The sequence below is a fragment of the Orycteropus afer genome, unplaced genomic scaffold, assembly GCF_000298275.1.
Source record: "Orycteropus afer afer isolate SDZICR_OR568_19922 unplaced genomic scaffold, OryAfe1.0 scaffold00336, whole genome shotgun sequence".
Lineage (NCBI taxonomy): Eukaryota > Metazoa > Chordata > Mammalia > Tubulidentata > Orycteropodidae > Orycteropus > Orycteropus afer.
The window spans coordinates 3,253,697-3,255,545 of NW_006921923.1; the positions used below are offsets into that span (position 1 = coordinate 3,253,697).

A 1,849-nucleotide genomic window follows, 5' to 3' on the forward strand; every position below is an offset into this window, starting at 1 on the left:
CATTGGAAGTGATAAAATCAGATTAATTGATTTCAAGATGATTTTACTAAACAAGCAACCCTCAACTTACAAACTCTAGGTTCACAAATGTCTTAAACATAAAATGGCATAAGGGGAGATATGTTCAAGGCCTCAGTCCCCGGCTTCTTTTGGAACAGTTGGTCTTTGTTTCATGACTCAGGTAACTACAGTGTTCAACAGTTGCTTCTGATTGTTTTTGACAAATCCCCCTGGGGGGGGGGGGAGACAGGCTGTTTCCTATTTGTACTGAGTGAGAGGAATCAGGTGAAATAGCACTACCGGGGGTCTTCCAGGGAACCATCAGACAAGTCAAATAGTGACATTTCTATGGAATGGATCTTTGAAGAAGCTCCAACTTCATTCTCCCCCCTCCATTGGCTGCTAGTTTGTTGATTTTCACTGTGATTGCACACATTTTGTTGTCAAGACCATGGTGGAGCTGGGGAGAGTGTGGGAAGAAAGTAAGTAAAAACAACACAAGGCTTACTACTTTAACCAAGATTCAGCCATATTTCTTGACCTTTCCCAGATTCTTGTAAGCCTTTGGTAGAGTTTGAAAAAGTTGATTCTGACCATTTTTGCCCATTTTCTTGTTGCTTTTATGGAGGATAGAATATTTGGAGATGTTCATTGTGCCATTTTCACTGATGTCACCAATCGTGTTTTAAAGGGTTTGCCTGGTGATCCTGGTGATCCTGGTGAACCAGGAAAGGATGGTGAAAAGGTAAGAATTTTTACAATTTGAGGTGGCTGATTTTCTTCTAGTTAACATAATCCTTTTCTCTCTCAAGGTTTAGTTCTGAATGAAGAGTTGTCAATAATCAGCATTTATACTGAAATTAGGCCTTCTTTATCCATTTTTTAACCCTTCCTTTAAGTTTTCTTCCTTGTCCTTGACCATAGTCCATGTGGTAGCAATTCATGAAGGATTATTTAACTTTAACATTTTCACTTTAACAAGTTGGCCCTTTTACTTTGAGTGTGTATCTGCATAGCTTTTGTTCTCAAGAAAGAGGATTCAGCATTATTTTGGTGATGTCTTCACACTAAAAAAGGCTTATATCTGTGAATTTAGAATGTCTTCACTAAACATTACCATTCTCTGTGCAATTATTTTCAGTAAATCTATGGCTAAATGTTCGTCATTTTTTTCATTTGGCTATCTGGCCTAATTGAAAGAATATAGGAAGCACACAGTTGCCTATTTGCAAGTCACAAAATATCCATTCTTCCAATCCCTCTAGTCTCTAATTCCTTGGTATCAAAACCAAAACTGACAAACTTTGTTTTGCAGGGAACGAAAGAAAATGTGTTACAAACTTGAATGTACCCAGAGGGTACATATTTAAATGGTGGTTTGTCTCTAAACTAGGTTCAAGTTCTCGCTTGGCCTTAAGAGGCACAGCTAGAATAAAGGAAGATGGTAAATACTTAGAGAACAGGGTATTTTATTTTTTCAAGTATCAGCTCCCTGAACTAAAAGGAGCTTATAGATAGGTGAATGGTTCCTATGGGCGTGTCTTGAAGGAAAAGAAGGGTGTGGGGGAGAAATATCTTCTTAGGTCTTGGCCAGTAGACTAATGGTTGAATACTGTGTTCATCTGTGCATTTGTAGCTATTGGTTAAGGATAAAAGTTTTGTCTGAATATGTTTTTCATTACCTTCCAAGAGTAAGCTCACAAAAGCAATTATGATTTATTAGCTGTTCCTGATGATAGTTAAGTCCATAACGCCCAAAACATCTGCTATTAATGGAAACAAAGTAACAACTCTGAGGATGGTACAGGACTGGGCAGTGTTTTGTTCTGTTGTACCATAGCATCACTAC

The 1,849-nt window shown here is 38.0% G+C and overlaps 1 protein-coding gene across 1 annotated transcript in view; it reads left to right on the top strand.

Moving 5' to 3' along the window:
* Nucleotides 1–1,849, top strand: part of COL4A5 (collagen type IV alpha 5 chain) — a 439,164-nt gene that overhangs the window by 228,657 nt on the left and 208,658 nt on the right. Inside the window, exon 16 of the mRNA XM_007952435.2 lies at nucleotides 692–745. Within this exon, the coding sequence (XP_007950626.1) occupies nucleotides 692–745 (54 nt within the window). The remainder of the gene's footprint in view (nucleotides 1–691; nucleotides 746–1,849) is intronic.